The 19,387-nt window shown below is 46.2% G+C and overlaps 1 protein-coding gene across 1 annotated transcript in view; it reads left to right on the forward strand.

Annotated features, from left to right (window-relative positions):
- The first annotated feature begins 4,021 nt into the window (after positions 1-4,021).
- Positions 4,022-19,387, forward strand: part of LOC147678426 (uncharacterized) — a 41,370-nt gene continuing 26,004 nt past the window's right edge. The window contains exon 1 of the mRNA XM_086946577.1: positions 4,022-4,180. Within this exon, the coding sequence (XP_086802703.1) occupies positions 4,123-4,180 (58 nt within the window). The 5' untranslated portion in view covers positions 4,022-4,122. The remainder of the gene's footprint in view (positions 4,181-19,387) is intronic.

The raw sequence follows: 19,387 nt of genomic DNA on the forward strand, positions 1-19,387 counted from the left end.
TCGAACATACTCTGGCGGCTACGCCTAGCAAACAGTTTGTCTTGCAAATAATCCAATTTAGCTTCATCAAAAGAACCCGTCAAAGGCCATTGTAAATCCACATTATCAGCAGTGTACCGATGCCACAAAGTACCAAACAAAATCGGGACCAGTCCATGTTTAACATACATATCAAAACTCGGTGTCCCTTCAGGGGGTGCAGGTTGGCTCTCGGCCAGTCTAGTATCTGAGGGTCGACAACAGCATCCAAAACATCGTAACTTGCTAAAACACGGCATCTTTACTTTATCTTGAATCACAACTCGAGTTCATTCACACACAAACATATAGACGGACATCAGAGAACCACATACACATATACAATATCTCCAAACACGTGTTACCAAATGGGACAAGGCCCGTCGACCAAGTCCTGGGGAACCTGGACTCTACCGCAGACCGAACAGTACGCTAACTGTTCTGAGGACGGGGAACGGATCCGCCACCCGTGCGGCACTATGGATCGCTGCGCACTTTACCGCGGGAAACCCGGATCACACCTCCACTGAATCACCACACTAGGAGTCAGGGTAAGCGCACCAGAGTCTACCCACAATGAGCCACGCTTTCACCACAGTACCATTCGGTCGGATCGCTACAAACAATTATCTCGAAATACGTCCCCAACCCCGTCAAGTCTGTCAGAGCACCAACTCGTACTCTGAGTTCCCCGGAGCACGCTAGCCCCAGGAGCACACCGGCTCCTTAAACCATCGGAGACACTCTAGTCTCTCGGAACACTCCCGTTCTTGCAGCAATCACAGGTGGACCACTCACCTTCCGTAGGCGGCACCGACCTCTACCGTTCTCCACCTCCGGCTGCCAGGACCAACACGGTCAGCTTCGCGTTCCGCCTTCTGGACCCCGGCGTAAGATCCGAACCGGGACCTCTCCCGATCAGCAGGGTGGGGCAGCGCTGCGAGAACCAAGCTCGGCATCAAATGGGATCCCGGGCCCACCGTGCCGACCAGCGGGTCCCCGGTCTTCTGCTACCCACTTACGGGTGAGAAAGATCCTTATCGCGGGGTCCCTATTCGGGCGCCATCTGATAAGCGTGGCTCAAAATCCACTGGAGTGACTTACAGCACTCACCTATAATTACCTTATAGGAAGTCAGCCGGACAGTGGAGAAGTATAAACAAAAGTCTTTATTAGGCCAAACAACACTCATATGAGAGGGCCCTGTCCGACCTCACTCCTAGGAGTGCGAACGAGAGGACTGACTCTCTGCATCACAGCAATACATTATAATGCAATACAGTAAATGGGGTACGCCCCTTGTGGAAAGTTACTGAGCCTCAGACCAGTAGACAATGCTCTCATACAGCAGGCATCTGCACCTGCAAGGGATACATTATTATCTCTGCTCAAGGCCATGGAGCTAGGCTTCGGCGTCTCTGGGCATGAGAACATTACAGATAACGAGAAGTGTTAGTTTCGGCCACAGTGAGCCGAGAAACGAAAACTGCTGTCTTAGTATATTTCTGTATTCCTGCGGGAGGGGCATGAGCGAGCAGAGCCCGCAGGCACAGAGAGTTACACAAAATGGTGGCACACAGGCTAAGCTAAGAAACTAATATGGTCACGCATACATTTGAATATAAGAAAATAAGTAAGAATATGAATTCAGCATAAGTGCATATACGAACTGCATTAGTTAGTCATATGATGCTAACTCGCACGTCATCATAGGGTAATAAGGGCATCGAAAAGTGAATTCTATCACAACTGACCATGCAAATGATTTGCATTTAATCTATTTTTAAGCCAATTTATCTCATGTGGCTACCCTGAAATCTGTGTTTGAAAAGTGTCTCCTTTACCTATGTTGGACACCCTTGATCTTGAATAATACTGAAAAGAGTGATATTCAGTTTACAGGGGTCTCCAAACCGGTCCTGGAGGGCCGGATCCATGCCAGATTTTTTGGATATCCCCATTGAGATACATGTAGTAATTTTAAAAATCTGGCATGGATCCGGCCCTCCAGGACCGGTTTGGAGACCCCTGAGTTAAAATATTTAGACTCGCTTCCTCTTTCTACCCTACACCCCTTGAATCTTGCTGTTCATATTTCTCTATTTTTTTTTTATCTCCAAGCGCACAGAGCGGTGATTTAGAAGATTCACCTGAGTTTTGACTATAAGAAGACTGGAAACAGATGAATCTAAATTTTCCCTTTAGATTCGCTGTAGTGTATAGGTTGTTTTTACAGTCATTAAGAGCTGTTTACTAAGATGGTACCATACAAATTTTCATTTATTAGCATTTTGCTAAATGTCCTATCTATGTGCTTGACCAATGGATAACAACCTGTCTTTACTGAGTTGCGCTTCGGGAGCCCTTCTTTGCTTGTTCGTTTGAACAATACCAATAAAGATGTTTGGAACAAAAATATATATATTTAGATATTAGTTTCTTCTGTTCATTATATCTTAATAGACTTGGACTACGTGACCAAACACTGCAGGCTGGCATGGAGTGCTTATGTACTCAGGATGTGCTGTTGTTTTATTGCTTAATTTCTATTGCTGTTTCACTGCTCAAGAAATGATTATACCTCCGGCCAGCCACAGTCTTACACAAATACAGGCCCATGCAGCAAGAACAACATTCAGCACATGGATGGATGGATGGATGGATGGATGGATGGATCTGATTTGTGAGAAATTGAGCAGTGGCCCCCCTATTTTGCAAAGAGTGTCTGGGAAGGATGAACTGTTTTGGGGAAAAACTTTGAATTTGAAACAAAATGTAAAGCAAAATTCCCAAAAAGAAATTCGACTGTCTAATCCTCATCATTCATAGCATCAGCAGGAGGTAGCCTTGATTATTATTCACCTGAGCATTTTTGCTCAGAAATGCACAACTCGCCTCTTGGGAAGCATGATTTTTTGGTGAACTATCCAAACAGAACTTGAAAGGGTGCACCTTGTTTATTAAGTAGATCCTGCCTGGTTGTGGGACACCTACTCACACCAATTAAAATAATCTTAAAAGGGAACGTTTTTGGTAGTGTGCACAATATAAATAGAGTTAGTCAACCAACGACTGTGTGGGGAAGAAGGCCGAGCAAGGGGTGGATCCCTAACAAGCACCAAAGAATGGACGGTCTCTCGGTGGGTTATTGTGCCTGCTGCAGCAACCAGGTCCTAACTTTAATAGAGGGAATGCTCGCTTCTAGTCTTCTCGAATAATAAAGTATGAAGCAGCATACTAAAGGACCCCCATGTGCAGCAATATACAGTGCACAGATTGTAGAAGCTGCAAGATCAACATATTAAAAGAACCTCAGTAGGTAGGATTAAAGGTCATTAATAGACCTATTAAATATACATTCAATGTGGCCACGATGCTCCTGTACATTCTCATTTTGGGGTGCACGGTTGAGTCAATTGTGACGATAAAGGCATGTTTCGAAAAACCACAATATATGTCGGACAGGTGCTGGTTTTGTGTGCATCACACAAAGTCGTTTTCCCATCACAGTAAAGCATGCTTAGGTACTATTCCGCATGTGTGCTGCCAATAATGTTGAAATATTTTAAAATAAGTGTAAACTGTAGAAGTGAAGCGGAGAACTTTGATTTGCTTCTTTAGGGGACAGGGCAGGAGAATGTTTGAGCCCCCCAAACTGTAGTGGATTAAATAAAGGATATACATTGGCTTTCGTTTTACACGCACATACATGTAATAAATATACATGTGCTAAGAAAACAGTAATTTGCGCACAAAAATGTTGCATCATACCTACCTAATCATACCTAGTCCTCATCCCCTTATGAACTCCTCTTAGGTTATCTGGGTGCCGCTGCACCTGCCGCGCCCCTAGTTCCAGCGCCTCTGCTCCCGCGCCCCTACTTGCAGCGCTATGTTTCCAGCGCTATCTATGCAGCTCAGACTCGTTTGCGCTCTGCCCTGCACACACCCACGCAGACGCGCCACGCGCTCCTCGGCTCCGGGCCGCCACCTCCTTCCTGTATCTCAGTGCAGAACGGAAACCCGAGCGGGGTGCGAACCTCCACCGGGCCGGACGCAGCGCACCTTGAGGGGGCCGCTCCGGCCCCTCGGCGCTCACTCGCCATGGCACGGCTGCTGTGGCCGGCGGCCCTGCTGCTGCTCCTGGCCTCCACCGACACAGGTAAGGCGGACCAATGAATGTTGTGAGCGATGCTAGGCCCTGAGCGAGCCTCCGTACAGCTGTGCGCGACTCCGCGATAGCCCGACGGGTTCATGCACCTTCCGTGTTCATGCTGCCTTATGGTCGGTGGCTAGCCTGGGGCAGGGTCATCACGTGGACTGCCGACCTTGGCAGGAAGCAGTGGGTCAGTGTGGCGCTGGGCTCTGTTATATCTCGTGCTGGCTCCGGGGGCTCCCAACGCCTGACCCGCAGGGTCCCTGCTTCGGAGCTCGCCGCCCCCCCCCCCCTGGTGCAGGTGAAGTGTGGAGGGCGTGCTCGTGGGTGAACTCCAAATATTGTTGACTGAGAGTTATAATAGGATGGCTCCCCGGTGTAGGGTGACCAACTGGCATGGGTGCAAATTCAGGACAATGAGTGTTAAAATTCAGGACAGCAGGTCAAAATTCAGGACGAAAGGTAAGTTTTACAGACACTTCAGAGAAGGTTGCGCAACAGTATATAAGTAAGTAAATAGACAACTACAAAGTACAAGTGAAAATAAGTTTATATTAGGTTGCAACAATTGTGCAATTCATGGTCTGTCAGTATGCGCGCAGCTTTAAGCAAATGTGCAGGTCTTTTGTGGTAATAAAACCACCCCACCTTTCCAGCTCCCAGATAAAACACCTGATGCCCGGTCCGGGCACTCTGGCCTTGATACCACCCTCCAATGGCGCCCCTCATCTTCACATAGACCCTCTCTCATGTGTATTTACTTTCTTCTATAGTGCTACTCATCCCAAGTATGTAGGGCAGGGTGTTGGAATGCGTTGCAACACACACATATTATATAGAGACATTCACACATATAAATGGGAAAGTCAATGTATAGGAAATGTTGCTTAAGATAATGGGGCTTACAATGTGTAATCATACTTTCATCCATCATTCAGTCTTTCACCATTCATTCTCTCCTTCCATCTGTGTCGCCAACCATGTCCATATTAATCCATTTACAAACCTATCCATCACCGTATCCTTCCATCCATCATTTCACTCATGCATCCCTCAATCCACCCTTTTACTCATTCATCATCCATCCATCCACCTTTCACTCTATCCATCTGTACACTCATCCATCTACTCTTCCACCCATCCATCCATTCACTCATCCATCCACCCTTTCACTCTATCCATCTGTACACTCATCCATCTACTCTTCCACCCATCCATCCACTCTTCCACCCATCCATCCATTCACTCATCCATCCAGCCATTTACCTCTCCAGCCATCCTTTCACTTACTCATTCATCCATCCAGTCACTCATCCTTCCACCCATTCACCCATTCAGTCATCCATTTACCCATCCCCCCTTCTCTTTCAATTCCCCTTTCACTTAGCCATCCATCCTTCCATCCACCCGCCCATCCATCTACTCATCTACTAATCCACTCATGAATCCATCCATTGAACCTATCATTCATCCATCCTTTCACTCATCCATCCATCCTTTCTCTCATCCATCCACCGTTTCACTCCTTCACTCATCTATCCATCCTTTTGTCCATCTACCCGCTCTTTCACTCACTCATGCAGCCTTACATACACCCTTTCATTCACACGTCCATCCATTCACCCTTTCACTTATCAATTCACCAATCCACCCTTTCACTTATCAATTCATCAATCCATCCATCATTTCACTCATCCATCCACCCATTTACTCGCCCGTCATCCATCTTTTCACTCATCCATCCATCATTTCACTCATCTATCCAGCCATCCATCCAGCCATCCCTTCACTTACTTACTCACCTTTTCACATTAATTATGAGGCCCATCAAGAAATCCACCCTGGCTGTAGTTCCTAAAGCAAGGAGTGGGGTGGGGCAGGGTTCACTTTGCCCCTGCACATAGGCAATCTGAAAAAGTGGAAGGCATGAGTCATGCATGAAGCACAGTGCCTGGACGTGGGGCGCCTGTGACATGGTGTTGTTTCCAGAGCTTTAAGTGGGATGTGAAAACTAGGGAAGTCTCTCTAAAAGAATGTTTAATGTAATAAAATGTGTGGCTCAAAACACATCAGCTAAAAATTGGTGCTTAATATAACGTGCACCCAGACTGGTATTTTTGTTGCTTCTGTCATTGCATCCAGATATATAATACAACAAGTAACGTTACACTTAGAACAAGTAACCTTAAACCTACAACGAGCCAGAACTATTGGCTTTGTCAATAGTTGTTAGTTGCATAAAATAAAAAAGCAGCAACCATGGCTGCTATATTACTATAACTATAATCCCTTCTTTGAACTTCTGTCACCGCCTTCCTTTGGTTAACTGGATTGTCACCTAGCAGCAGCAAGGGCGTTTTTGCACTTCCAGGTGATGGAAAGCCCTGCAGAAGACGGAGGCTGGAGGAGGCCGCCACATGCTTTACCAGCCCAGACTGCCCCATTGTCATTCTGTATGTGGCAATCAGCCCCACACAGAATGACAATGGGCGGGGCTGCTCTTGTGCTCAGCGGAGTGCGAGGCGGCTCCATCAGGGGGCTAAGGCTTCATGCAGGGAACAGTGCTGTTCCCAGCAATGCCCAAAATTACGGACAAAAAGAGTCCTTGAAAAGGATCCTCACGGACATGAGGTCCAATTTACGGACTGTCTGTGAAATTTACGGACGGTTGGTCACCCTACCCCGGTGGCACTCAGCGGCCCTTAGACTGGACCGGGACGTGAGGGCTTGACCCAGAAGGGTCCCCAGTGTCCAGCCAGAACCCAGGAACGGGACAGCCCAGAGCCCTGTGTCTTGACCCTGAGGCCTGCCTGTTTACTTCTCTTGTCCTGGAGGCCAAGACTGTACATTGCCAACAAGCCCTTAGCTGCACAGTCTCTGCGCTTGGCTGGGACCAGGTACCCCAGAGAAACAGCCCACCTCGCCAACGCTTGTGCTTCCTCTGTATCACTTACCACTGCTGGAGGGGCAAATAACTTACCTTTCAAACACAACTCTATTCAAAAGATGATGCGCGATTCACAGAATACTGTGGCCCAGACAGATTTTGGGCATGGCTAGCTTTGGCCACTGGCTAATGAAGCAGACCGCACACAGGCTGCTCACGCAGCCCGCCAACCTACCCACCCGTATGAATGAATCAGTATGAAGATTTTATTGGGCGATTACTTAAAATAATGTTCAATTTCCCAAAATAGTGCAATTGTATGTACCCGCCCATTGCAAGGGAAAGCAGTGTTAGCAGCGCCATCCCAACTCTACCAAGAGCATCGTGCACATTAACTGCTCAGCCACAGCACTTGTGCATTCACACTGTGGTAAGGGGCTTCTACATCACAGACTTTTCCAGCCCTTTGACCATCACACCGGTCACCCTAAATACATCCGACACACAAAGATGTGTGTTGTGTTGTATTGTATTGTATTTCTGGAGTAGCGGGCTTCAACACCCCATCAGGGGTAACAAGCGCTATATAAATACAAACCTTTGTCCTCCTCTATCCTTCTGCTATCCTTCCGAATCCAAGCAACTGACTAACCTATCCACCACTTAAAATGTACTTGCATGTTTCACTATACTAATTCAACACTAATCCTCTATGGGTCCTGGAGTAGCGTGCTACTCGCCGAAAAGGCGCTTTGACGCCTCGGCAGGGGTAGTAAGCACTATATAATGCAGTTACTTAGCAGTCTCACCAGCAGGGGGAGGCCATCCACTGACGTGCAAACTCACTCAAACCCCCAAATACATACAGGCCAAGTACCTGCACTTGACGTCACATGCATCTCTGGGTCAAAATGGCGCCTAGTTGACTTTAACCTGGCGCGCTCCCAGCACTGGTATTTCATCATAAACAAGCACAGACCAACGGCGGACCCAAGTGGCCGCACTTCACCGCTAAGTTCCTTTTGTTGAGTTAGAGTTATGGTAGGTAAAGGTGTGCACATGCGACTCCTGCACCTGCTGCTGTTGGGTGCAGACTGCAACGCAGATTGAATACTATATGATCGTGGAGCGGTGCACCACCAGGCCACCTTTTCTGATAACAAAAGACTGACCAGTTCCTTTATATGAAGAATTTCTTTATTTCAAAGATATCAAAAAAAGTAGGCCTCAGCCAACGCGTTTCGATCAATAGGGATTGAACTTCATCAGGGCTGTTTCTTGGTAAGAAGTGGTTCTTACCATAGATCCAGGTCCTTGATGCTGCAGACTCTCGATTGAGGTACATATACCAGGCCCTCATCAGGGAGGCCGAGATAGGGCGCATCATAGAACTAACTGATATCTACTTTCACCCACGATTCAACTCAACATTTCCATCTCCTGCAGTGTGTCATTATTCCAAGAAACTGCCCTGTTGAAGTTCAATCCCTATTGAGCGAAACACGTTGGCTGGAGCCTACTTTTTTGATATCTTTGAAATAAAGAATTTCGGGGAAGCACGATCTTTGGATATGGGCCATTTACACCTCAGGCCCCACAGTAGCTGTGTCCTTTTTCTTGACCCCTCCCCTGCAAGGCCATCACCCGGAGAATATGGAGAGCCGGGTAGGGAGTGAACTAAGAGAAGCCTACCTTGAGGATGGGTATGTATTTGCATAGGCCTTCTTGCAGTGAGATAACCTTTATCAGATTAAACTGGAGAGGATGTGGTGTTGTGGCCAAGCTGCCTACTTTGGCATTCTGAGACCTAGTTCCAGTCCCAGCGTCAGCTCAACATCCTGTGATTCTGGGCAAATCACTTAAACTCATTTGGGTAGATGCATCAACGTTGTCATTTGCGATTCCTTATTTGCGAAAAATAAGGAATCGCAAATAAGGAATCGCAAATGGCAATGCATCATTTATTTCGCAATTTTATTGAGATTCGGTAAAAATCGCAATTTTTACCGAATCGCAATAAAATTGCGAGTTTCAAATAGCGAATTCGCAATTCCCATTCATTCCCATAGGAATGAATGGGAATTGCGAATTCGCAATTTGAAAATCGGAATTCAACAAAGCATTTCAAGGGTGGAGAGGGGGGTCCAAAGGACCCCCCCCTGCACCCATGAAATGCACTTTTACATGTAAGTTACATACACACATGTCCTAAGGACATGTGTGTCTGTAACTTAACAGTTTAAAAAATGCATTTTTGTGCTTTTTTAAACAATTGTGCAAATTACCACGAGGTTCAAACTTGTGGTAATTTGCACTTGCAATTTTAAAATTCGCAAATTTTTTTACAATGATGCATTCCATTTAAGGAATCGCACAATTGCGATTCCTTAAATGCAATCGCATTTAAGAAATTCGCAAAATTAGCGAATTTTAACAAAAAGTAATGATTCATATCAAAAAGCATTTTTGGAGTCGCAAACAGCCGATTTTAAGGAATCGCACCGTTTGCGACTCCAAAAATGCTTGATGCATCTGGGCACTAGTGCCTTAAAGAAAAAATTTGATCTTGTGTAGTGTAACTGTTGCTCATGTAAATCGCTCCAATGCCCTATGGCCGAGTTCACTTTATGTAAAACTATAGAAAAGCAATTAGAAAATAAAACAGAAATGTATTTGTTATAAGATTCATCAAGGACCAGGGCATGATAAAATTAGTGAGCACTCTTTATATAAAAATATCCATATTCATTTTTAACATGAACCTGGCTTTGTTTTCTGTCTTTTTTTAGTTTAACTATTAGTCACGGTTGGGTAAATTAGCTTTAGAACATATTTAAAGTACGTTGACCATTTACATACTAATCAGAGGAAAAGAAGAGACTTTCGCATTTTTCCAAATTTTTGCACTGTGCAGGATATTAAAATTCAGGCCATGTCGGTAAAAAAAACACAGGCAGGTGGCAGCCCTATCCAGATCAGGTATTATGGCTCTTGGGACATTTTATTTCACCTCGCCCACCTGGCCAAAATGAGGTGCTTCTAGTGTTCAACAATCTTACTAATTCTATAGGCTTTAACATGCTTGGGTCACCAAACATTTCCCTAAAAATGAGACCAATGAAACTAACCAAATAATACATTATGCTTTTTGAAAGGGCTCGACCCGCGAATGTGGGCCATTTTTGGGGGACTGTCAAACCCTAATTGCAATCCTAGTCCGAGCCTGTTGTCACTAAGGGCCAGATGTAGGTAAGTATATTTTACCGATTCATAAATACCGAATTTTACCGATTCGGTATTTATGAATCTAGGGGCCAGATGTAGGTAGGCATTTACCGGTCGTTAACGGCCGAATTCGGCCGTTACCGACCGGTAAATGCAATTTGAGATGTAGGGCCCTGTATTTTACAGAATCGGTAAATTTACCGATCGGTAAGTATACCGATTCTGTAAAATACCGAATCAGTATTTTTTCCGATTCGGTAAAATTGATATGTAGGTGGGACTCTTCTGAGTCCCACAAGCATTAGAGAATCGGTATTTTACCATCAAATACTATTTGATGGTAAAATACCGATTCTGGTGTGCATGCACATGTGTGCATGCACACCTGTGCCATATGACAGGCAGACCTGCCCTTAGGGCAGGTATGCCTGCCACATGGCCCCCGAACCTTTTTTGGGGGTGCTAGAGGGTGTCAAAGTGACACCCCCTGCACCCTTGTCAGAATCGGTATTTACCGATTCGGTAAATACCGACCGGTAATGCCCCATTCATTCCTATGGGCTTCAAAGCCCATAGGAATGAATGGGGCATTACCGGTCGGTATTTACCGAATCGGTAAATACAGATATTGACCGATTCGGTAAAAGGAACATCTGGATGTTCCTACATATCCACCCCTCAGATTTACCGATTTTTAATTACCGAATCGGTAAAATTCGGTAATTAAAAATCGGTAAATCTCATTTACCTACATCTGGCCCTAGAATCGGTAATTGAATTATCGATTCTGTAAGAATCGGTATTTACCGAATTGGTAAATACCGATTCGGTAATGCCCATTGATTCCTATGGGCATTGAAGCCCATAGGAATCAATGGGCATTACCGAATTGGTATTTACCGATTCGGTAAATACCGAACGTTGCAAGGGTGCAGGGGGTGTCACTTTGACACCCTCTAGCACCATGAATTCAGGCATGTGTGACATGTGGCACACAGACATGCCCTAAGGGCATGTCTGTCTGTCACATGCCATAGGTGTGCATGCACACATGTGCATGCACACCTGGAATCGGTATTTTACCACCCAATTGGATTGGGTGGTAAAATACCAATTCGGTAAGGCCTGTGGGACTCAGATGAGTCCCACCTACATCTCAAAATTACCGAATCGGTAAAAATACCGATTCGGTATTTTACTGATTCGGTAAATTTACCGATTCGGTAAATTTACTGAATCGGTAAAATAGGGCCCCTACATACCAAATACTAAATACCGGTCGGTAACAGCAGAAATCGGCCGTTACCGACCGGTATTTCGGCTCCTACATCTGGCCCTAACTCTCTTGCCTTACTTCGAGGGGCGGGGCGTATTTGCAACTAGGAAACCGCGTGCGTGGCCGCATCCAGGCCTCTAGGGTCAGCCCCACAGCACAGTTGCGTCAGCGCGCGCCCTGCCTGACCAGGAGGCAAAAACGGAGCAAGTGGCTGCGACCTGACTCACACCGAGTGGAAGGCGAACAACACAGCAGAACGTTTCCTAGAAATTAATAAAAAAAAGCGCGGTTGAGTTCCCCCCCCCAAACTTTCTGTTTTCTTTACAATGCCCATCAAAACCGGAAAAGGAAACCGTTTCTTTAGCTGAAAAACAGGAAATCAGACCTCAGAAGTTGGACCTCTGATAACATCGGTTTACCTGTGGCCAGTAATGGCTGCAGGGCTAGTAATTGTGTGTAAACACTTGTCTGCTCTCTGCCCTGCCCTGGCGGCCTGGTACAGGGGTGTGATGGAAGCCATGTATCTTCTGACATTATGAGAGTGGGCAAGAAATGGCTGGACTCCGGCACCCCTAGGGCCACTTATCCAAGGGCTGTCGGGGAGCTGCACTTGGATGCCCGAGGCCTCACGGGGATCTCTGAAACACTCTTGTAAATTGTGCAGACAGGATGCCACAACCTCACATCTGGCTGTGCTTCCGCTACTCACGGATTCATTCATTAAAGCATGCATGCGCTCGCCAGCAGTGTGGGCTCACGCCTTTCTTGCACATGGCGCCGAGGCGCTCGACGTTCTCATGCGCTGGCTCGGCTGACCAGAGAAAGCAGAGACCCCAGAGCTCTACTTACTGTTCCCAAAGTTGGCTGATTCAGTGATTAGCACTAGAAGAGCGCTCACGCACATCTGTTTCTTCAAGCAAGCCTTTAGGCTGTGGGGTGCCGCAGGTCTCTTCACTGAGCCCCACGCTTTTCAATGCATACATGAGACCGCTGGCTGGGATTGTTCGTCCACATGGTATTAACATCATTACCTATGCGGATGACACCCAGTTAGTGGTCCCCCTTGTGCAAAAGAACGGCCCCCTACCACAGTCCAATTTAACAACATGCCTGGAACAGGTCAAGAGTTGGATGACGAAGTCCTGTTTGAAGCTCAATGACGATAAAATGGAGCTTATGCTCCTTGGCCCATCAGCCCCCTCCACCTTGGAGCTGCTATGGCCTTTGAGCATGGGCGCACCTCCCACTCCCAGAGATGACATAAAAAGTCTGGGGTGTGGTTGAACAAATCATTGACCTTCAACACACAGGCGACCAAGGTGTCAGCGACCTGCTTTGGCCTCCTTAGGATGATAAAAAGAATTCTTCCACTTCTTCCCTTTGAGGCCTAGCAGATAGTGATAAAAGGCTTAATTCAATCTCGCCTTAATTTCAGCAATGCCCTGTACCTTGGGGCGCCTGAGTACAGTCTGCAAAAACTCCAGCGGACTCAGAATTGTGCAGCCCGCACATTGCTCTGAATTCCACGTAGAATCTCGATAAAGCCTGGTCTGAGAGCTCTGCACTGGCTTCCCATCAGGGAGAGAGTCAAGTTTAAATCTATGTGTCTTGCTCATCAAGCATACTGGAAATCTGGCCCAGAAATCAGTCACTCCTTGATTTCACCTTACCAACCTAACAAACAACTCCGTTCATCACATGCCTTCCTGGCCGAAGTCCCCAGGATTCAGAGAGCTAGAGCAGGAGGCCGATCTTTTACCTACAATGCTTCAAAATAATGGAATACACTCCCCCTTTATCTGAGAACCAATTCCAACCTGTTGAGTTTTTTTGTAAACAGCTTAAGACCTTTCTTTTCAACTAACTAGACCTTCTCTGGGCTGACTCTCAGGAAGGCATTGTTCTAGTTCTAGCGCCTGGACGCCTCAGGGCAGCTGTAACGCTCAACAAAACCCCTTTTCATTTCATTTCTTCTGTTACATGGTCCCCACCCCCTCCCCTTTGCAAGCTTCTGAGTGTTCCCAGGGAGCCTCTTTGTCACTGGGTTGGAGGCGCCACCTCCTAAAGTTCTGGATGAAAGCTTCTGACTGCCCCGTTACCAGGGCACCAGGAGTGACTGGTTCTTGGACCATACAGTCTGGACCCCAGCAGTGCAGTCTCCATGACAACAGGTCCTCAGTGGTTCTGAGGGTGCAGTGTCTTTGATCCTGTTGTCTGTATACAGCCTGGTCTCCACTGCAATCAATGGGGTCGGCCCTTGGGTATCGTGATGAGGCCCCCTCCAAGGCTGCGTTGCCCCTGGGATGCACATGGTAGGTCCACCATGGTGTGTCCACCAGCAGAGCTGGCTTCCCTTCGCTGTCGAGGTCCAGGGCTACACTGCCAGGGATGATGGAATCGCAGACTGAACCATGAGAAGATTTTGTTCTTGATGTGTGGATCCTTGAGCATCAGCGAGAGAAGTTGTGTTTGAAGAAACCCGACTCAGACACAAGTGCATGTGAAAAGAGGTAAGTAGACTTATTGTGAAGGAACGCCCAAGAGAACAACGCCAGCCCGACAGGACAGATCGCTGGGTCTCTCCAGCAGTCACCAAAGGAACCCTGCTATGGTGACAGCAGGCCTTGCACACACTTGATAACAGGAGAAGGAATGCAAAACATGGCTACTCTTCTCCCCTTCTTCCTCAGGTCATGTGTGTCTTCCACCTGCATCATATCTGAAGATGATGGCCCTTCTTCTCATTACAGGCCAATTCCTGGTCCTCTGACCCCAGGCTCTTTCTGCCAGTCTCAGCTAATGGTAGCACAACCCTGGTACACCCCGCAGTGCCCAGAGCAGCAGGTCTGATGATCCAGGGTTCTGCATCAGAGCAGGCATGGAGTCATGGAGTAAGAAGACTGGTGTCTGTGCTACAGTCATGCCTGGGACCGGCCCCGTGAACAGTGGCAGCTCAGACACTCACGCACTGTCATCCCAATCTCTGAACCTGAGCCATGGCTTGTGACTCAGGCTCTCCCAGGAGTTTGCTGCTCTGATTTAGTGGTGGGGTCTGTCCATAAGCTTGGCCTAAACCCAACGCCTTGTGCTCTGACTCCATCCAACTGGTTTGGTGATGTTGGTGAATTGCGGCTGCGCCCTCACGGTCCAACTACAAGCCCTATCTGCCTCGTGTGCACAAAAACGAGACTTTTCAGGCACCGCACAAAGCATTTATTTTGGGGTGCCCATCCCACAGACTCACCCCTCAGTCAAGAGCAGGGCTTCTAGTGTCTACAAAGACGCCATGCACCTTCCACAAGGTGTGAAAGGTCTTTGTATATGGCTTGAGCTCCCAGTGTGGTGATGGGGTTCATTATGCTTCATCCTCCATGACTTGCCATGGAAACCTCTGGCACATGCGATGGGCTGCCGTGCCTGCCTGTTGCAGTTTCCAGGCACGTGGTTGCCAAACGATGAAGCACAGAATGCATAGCATGTATCTTAAAGTGCATGTCACCATAAATACTATGATAGCAATTGTTCTTCTTGGTCTTCCTGCATGACTGCGGGCCACACTGGAGAATGCATGTCCTAGACCCCTTGTTGGCACTGTGATTGTGATATGGAAGTGGTCCGTTGAGCCGATCGCTGTGTTATCTGCACTGCTGAGTGAGTCAAGCACAGTTATCACTGCAAAGCTGTACTGACTCCATCTGATATTGTAGGAGATGGAAATGCATTGATGACTATTTTCCCAATAGAAGAGGGACAAGGACTCTGTGCCAAATCCCTTTATTTAGGAGGTACACATGGGTGTACATTGTACTGTCACTTAGTTGAAAACTCCTTGGATCCCTTTTGGGATAAGGCCCACCCAGACCTTCTGGACGCTCTCTGGCATCGCACTACAAACACATATTCATTGCAAAACACGTGTAACCGCCCTGCTGGGATCAAGATTCAATCAGAGAATCCAGATGACAACTGGATCCTCTGGGCAGTTCCTCACACAAGGCTCCCTTGGTAACGGTTTCTCTGTTTCAACATCTTCCAGGACCACTTTTCTGGATCCAGGGGACGTCAAGGGCATTATTGTGCATGGACAATGAGGGGATGACTATCTGATTTCCTCACACCTGAAACTGTGATTGAAAATGGGCTGTGAAAACACTTAACCAAGACCCTGTCTTCAGTATAGACCATGAAAGGGACTGACACCTTATCAGGACTTAAATTGAGTGCATCTTAGCGCTCCGGTTCACCCACAGGTTTGGTCGCCGCTTGGGATGTCTCAGCAGATCAAAGCTCTGACACCTTCCTCTTGGAGTCAAAAGTTCTGCGTTGCCGATGGGTCCAGGACCATTCTGTCCCCCAAAGTAGTTGGGAAGGTGGGCTGGTGGGGGGGGGGGGGCATCAACATTCCCAGTGGAACATCTGCCATCTAGTCCATCCTTTTTCTGGCACCCTTCCTAACACTCTTGGACTGCACCTGAGACTTGTCCGATTGCGTGGGAACCTTTGTTACTGAGGGCCTTCCACGGGCTGCACCTTTGGATGTGTGTGAAGTACAGTAGAGGACAAGGAGCCGCCCAGCGGTGAATGAAGAGGGTGTTTTCTTACCCCACCTAGGTAAGCCAGTCCTTGGAGTTCACTGAGAGCTCCAAATCTCCATTACACTGATTGTTGCTGAAAGTCTAGTTTGGGAACGTGGAATTTCTCTAAAGTAGGCAATTTTGGGTTGGAAAAGGTTATTTGGAGGTATTTATATTGAAGAAAATACCCCTTTTAATAGGACACCAGAGCTCTTATGGCCCCAAATTCTAAATGAGGTCCCTCAGTAGGTGAAATTTGTGTTATGTGTTAGCATCTTTTCATTAATTTCGCTTTATGCTTGAATGAATGAATGAATGAAAATTATTTGTAAAGCGCGCGACGGCCAAACGGCTTCCTGGCGCTGGGAGCTCTAAAGAACCTTGTTACCTGAAATTATATTATGCCACATCACATCATTCTGCGTCATTTATAGTAAAAATGTATTGTGAATGGGTCATTCATGGTAAACATTTAGCGTGCATGGACAGGAGCAACGTAAACCACGGAGCGTGAGCGATTGTTCTGCGTAGTGTTTTTTCGTATTTTTGCACTTATTTTTTTGTGCTAAATGCACCCTTGCTTCAAAAATTGATGCAAGGATACATTTTGTGCTGGAATTTATCCTATTATCAGAGGATTCACACCATATTGCCATCCTACTAATAGAGGTGTGTACTCATCTTGGGATTTATCTAGACATGATCTATGATTTCAGTAGTACTCTAGATAGGCGTGTTCTCCTTTTTTCAGAATCTTGGCTAGGTGTCTTCAGAATTTATATTTTGTTGTAAGTTGTAATTGGAGAGTGGTTAACATGGAATGTGAATATTAGTCTCTAGCTCATGCATGCCATGTTCTTTCACTGTTTATGGCAAGACATGATAAATAATAGGAAATAAGAAAATCGATTACCGAAGGTATGTCAAAAGTAGCATTTTTAGTCAGTCTGGGCTGTTCTGAGGGTCCAACTTCAAAAGGGTGAAAGAAAAAACTTTCACATTTTCAGATTTTTGGGACAAACGTTTTGGTATCTAACAGAGTCTAAGCAAGAAAGGATCAATAGGGGATAATTAAAAGTGACCTCAAATAGCGGAATCGGAGGAGACACAGGGTGTACGATCCTAAAGCATACATGATATGAGAAATAAAAGTCAAACAAGGTCAAATCAACTCTGTCTTATCTTCTGGCATGTTCAAAGAGACATCAGACCTAGGAGAAGCTTGCAAACAGAATATGATCACCTATCATGGATTCATTCAAACGGGAAGCATGACCTTAACCTAAAGCAAGGACTTGGAAAAATTGGCTGCCTGAACCTCCTCATCGCTAGCCTTGTGTGTCTGTTTCTTGTTTTCCCCACCTTATCTTACCACAGTTCAGGAAGTGACAACCCTCTAGAGGACATTCAACACTAGTAGACTGAAAAGAGACTAGAGAATCATGAATGAACCAAAATGGGAGGATTGGGGTGTACTGCAGGGACCAGACAGAGGAGAATTAAACATGACCAGACATGGCAAATCTAATTGAGGACCAAGGTGGGAGAATTAAGGAAGATCACATTTGGAAAACCTCTCGGGAAGCAACTTGATAAGAGAAATAAAATGGGTCTGAGGTAGCCAAACCAAGTTAGGCACCGGCTTAGTGACCTGGGCTCGGTCTGTGAAGCAGAACTTCTTGAGGAGGCAAATGAAAGGGGAATTGAGATAAGAGACCCAAGTAATATCAGAAGTAGTCGAATTTAAAGAGACTGAAGATAAGAGAAATGAAGAGGATGCTAGAAGCAGAATGTTAAGGAACCAGAGATTATATATTCTTAGGATCACAAGCAAGGTCAAAAGAAAGGTCAACCAAAAGGGACCCAAGACAGCTGAATCAAAATGAAATGGTATTAGGAAGATTCAAGGGAAATGAGCTGCTGGTTAAGAAGACCTCAAACAGAAACTTAAATGGGTGAGCGGAATCAGAAGGAACTCAAGACAAATTCATGATTGGCTAAGAAAAGAGAATTAAGTGTAAGATAGAATCAGAAAGGATACCGGGTACCAGAATAAAAATCAAGTACCTACTTGCATCCACTGGGGTGAACCACTCAAGAACTCCATGTACCAGAGTCCCGAGGGGCGATCCGGAGGAGGGGCTAGCGGTGTCAGTCCATTGCGATGGTTTCCCGAATAAAAATCACCCCAAGTAGAAGACTCCCAGAAGACCAGGAATATCCAAATCAGATGGAACCGAGGTAGCCAAACTAGTATGACCCACAATAGGACAGTAGGGAGAAGGGGGAGTAATTCCTTTGTTGAATCGAAAAGGACCCTCGATTCCAATAATACCAGAATAAATCAGCCCTGAGAGGGGACATTTGAGGGAACCTGAAACAGCAACAGTAAAGGGAGCATAGATAGAATAATTACAGAAGATCCAGGAATATAGGATCATTCTTCCCATTGTCTTTGGGGAAGGTGGGGCCTTGTGAATTCTGAGAGACGGACCCATGTTTTGGGATCACAATCATTAATAGGGTTTTACTGTCTTTGGTAGAAACACAAACCAGTGTGAAAAAAGCCCCACTCTTCCTGAGATTGCTGAGAGAAGGTGCTTGACCAGCAAATAACCTTTTTCAGGGTTGGCTCTTGGTTTGCGCTGGAATTAAGCCTCTCTGTGCTCTGTACGTCTTAAAGGAACCTCATTTTACCTGCTGTCTTTTTTAGTAAGGTTTCTCAAAATAGCTTTTGACTATCACTGAAACTGTAATGGGGATTCCTGCATCTGCAAGGTGTAGTTCTTCTAAGGCAGTAGTTCTTCTAAGATTGTTGAATCTGCCAGGTGAATTGGCCAGTGGTTCAAGCTAGTCATAGGAGATTTAGGACTGGGATTAAAAAGAACAGACTATGGACGGAATACTGAACAAATCAAACATTCACCCCTGTCACAGATCTGTGTTAAATCCATTGTTTTTTTCGACGCCATTGCAGTTTAGACCCAGCCATATGCAAATCAGTTTTGACTCTGCTTACCATAGGAACAGTCCAGCCCGAACTGCCAGGCTAGGTCCTCCCTGAACCAAAAACAAGCATCCTGTGACATTTTAATCCTACATATTGAGTTTCTATTAATATGTTGATCTTGCAACTTCTACATTCTGTACACTGTATATTGCTGCTCAATGGTGTCCTTTGGTACGCCGTTTCATACCATGTTACTACAGCAGACTGGAAGTGATCAATCCTTCTATTTAAGTTATGACCT

The sequence above is a fragment of the Lissotriton vulgaris genome, chromosome 12 (assembly GCF_964263255.1).
Source record: "Lissotriton vulgaris chromosome 12, aLisVul1.2, whole genome shotgun sequence".
Taxonomy (NCBI): domain Eukaryota; kingdom Metazoa; phylum Chordata; class Amphibia; order Caudata; family Salamandridae; genus Lissotriton; species Lissotriton vulgaris.